Raw genomic sequence first — 1,661 nt, 5'->3', positions numbered from 1 at the left:
AAATGTCATTTACACGCTCGTTGTCCACATTTTGCCATTTTGGTAAAGATCTAAATAGTTTACGTTATACAAAAGGAAAGTATATCTGCGATCACTGTGACCAAAATTTCCTATTTCCAATTAAAAAATATAAAATGATTAGTGATCCACGATTAAAATAATAAATTACACCTGTCACCTTTCGATTTGCACTTTCAGGAGAATTAATCACTTTTTGAAACTACTTAACCCCCTCTATTCATTCACCTTGATTTCATCACACCACCTCTTCATCCAGTCAACCATGGCAGACAAACCCACCGCCGCCGCCACCACCACCGCAAAACCACCACCACCACCAACCAAACCCCACCCTAACAACCTCAACCGCCACCCTTACCGCCCCAACCCCACCATCTACCACCGCAACCACCGCCGTAACTACTTCTGTTTATTCTGTTTCTGGTCAATATTAATAATAATCCTCTTATTATTAATCGCCACCATCGCCGGCTGCATCCTGTATCTCTTGTACCGGCCGCACCGGCCTACATTCGACATTACGTCACTCAAAATCTCCCACTTCAACCTCACAACAAACGCCGATGACGTCACACATCTAACATCAAACATGAATCTCACTTTCTCAACGAAAAACCCCAACAAACGAGTGGTGTTTTTCTACGATCCGATCACGATTAACTTACTTGTAGCAGATACCCAAATTGCTAACGGGTCGTTTGTGAACTCGTTTGTGAGTGAACCGAATAATATTACGGTTGTACGGTCGCAGCTGTACGGAGCGAATCTGTTACTGGAATCGAGTACGGTGAATCAGATCAGCGCAGATCTGAAGAAGAAATCTGGAATGCCGTTGAAGATTTATCTGGATACGAAAACGCAAGTGAAGATCGAGTCGATTAAAAGCAAAAAAGTTGGGATTCGGATCGTGTGTGAAGGTATTCATAGCTTGGTTCCGAAGGGCGGTGGCGGTGGTGGTAAGTCTGGTAACTCGACGGCGGCGGCGGCGGTGGCGGCGACGGTGACGGATGCGAAATGTAATGTGGATTTGAGGATTAAGATCTGGAAATGGACGTTTTCGAGTTAATGTTGTTTCACACGGTTTGATTTGGTTTTTTTTTTTTTTTTTTTTTTTGGGAATTAAAGGAGGATTTGATGAAATTGATTAGAAGGATGATGATACAAGAAGAAAACGGTGGTTTTCTCTAATTTTCCGTTAATCTTTGGTGAAGATAGTGAAATTATTATTATTGTAATTGTTTGGATACTTTCTTTTTACTACATTTGATTTAGTGTGTTTCTTGACTCGAGGAGAAATATTCATTGTAAATTATTGTTATTAATGATTATTTCTTTTTCTTTGCTTCAAGCAATCTTTGTGGAGAAAATTTTGTTTGATTTTTATTTTCGTTTTGTTCACATGGAGAGTATATGATATTGTTATGTTATTAGGGGGAAATGGGTTTGAATTGTTATCAACTTATATGTGTTTGTTTATTTTTGTTTTATGAATTTTAGAGTGTTTAAGTTAATGGTTGAAATGTAAACTTATTCACCTTTCTTGGAATTAAAAAAAAAAAGGAATTCTATATATTTGTAAGGCAAATTAGATTTAAATAACTGTTTTTGGTCAATAATAATTTCAACTGTGTTTATTACTG

General features: G+C 37.9%; 1 protein-coding gene across 1 annotated transcript; it reads left to right on the top strand.

Annotated features, from left to right (window-relative positions):
* Window positions 1-610: 610 nt before the first annotated feature.
* LOC110929841 lies at window positions 611-1,087 on the top strand. The gene has a single exon (XM_022173029.2). The coding sequence runs from the start codon at window positions 611-613 to the stop codon at window positions 1,085-1,087; it is 477 nt and encodes a 158-aa protein (XP_022028721.2).
* Window positions 1,088-1,661: the final 574 nt, after the last annotated feature.

Source organism: Helianthus annuus, chromosome 3 (genome assembly GCF_002127325.2).
Source record: "Helianthus annuus cultivar XRQ/B chromosome 3, HanXRQr2.0-SUNRISE, whole genome shotgun sequence".
NCBI classification, from domain to species: Eukaryota; Viridiplantae; Streptophyta; class Magnoliopsida; order Asterales; family Asteraceae; genus Helianthus; species Helianthus annuus.
This window is presented reverse-complemented; position numbering and strand designations above follow the sequence as displayed.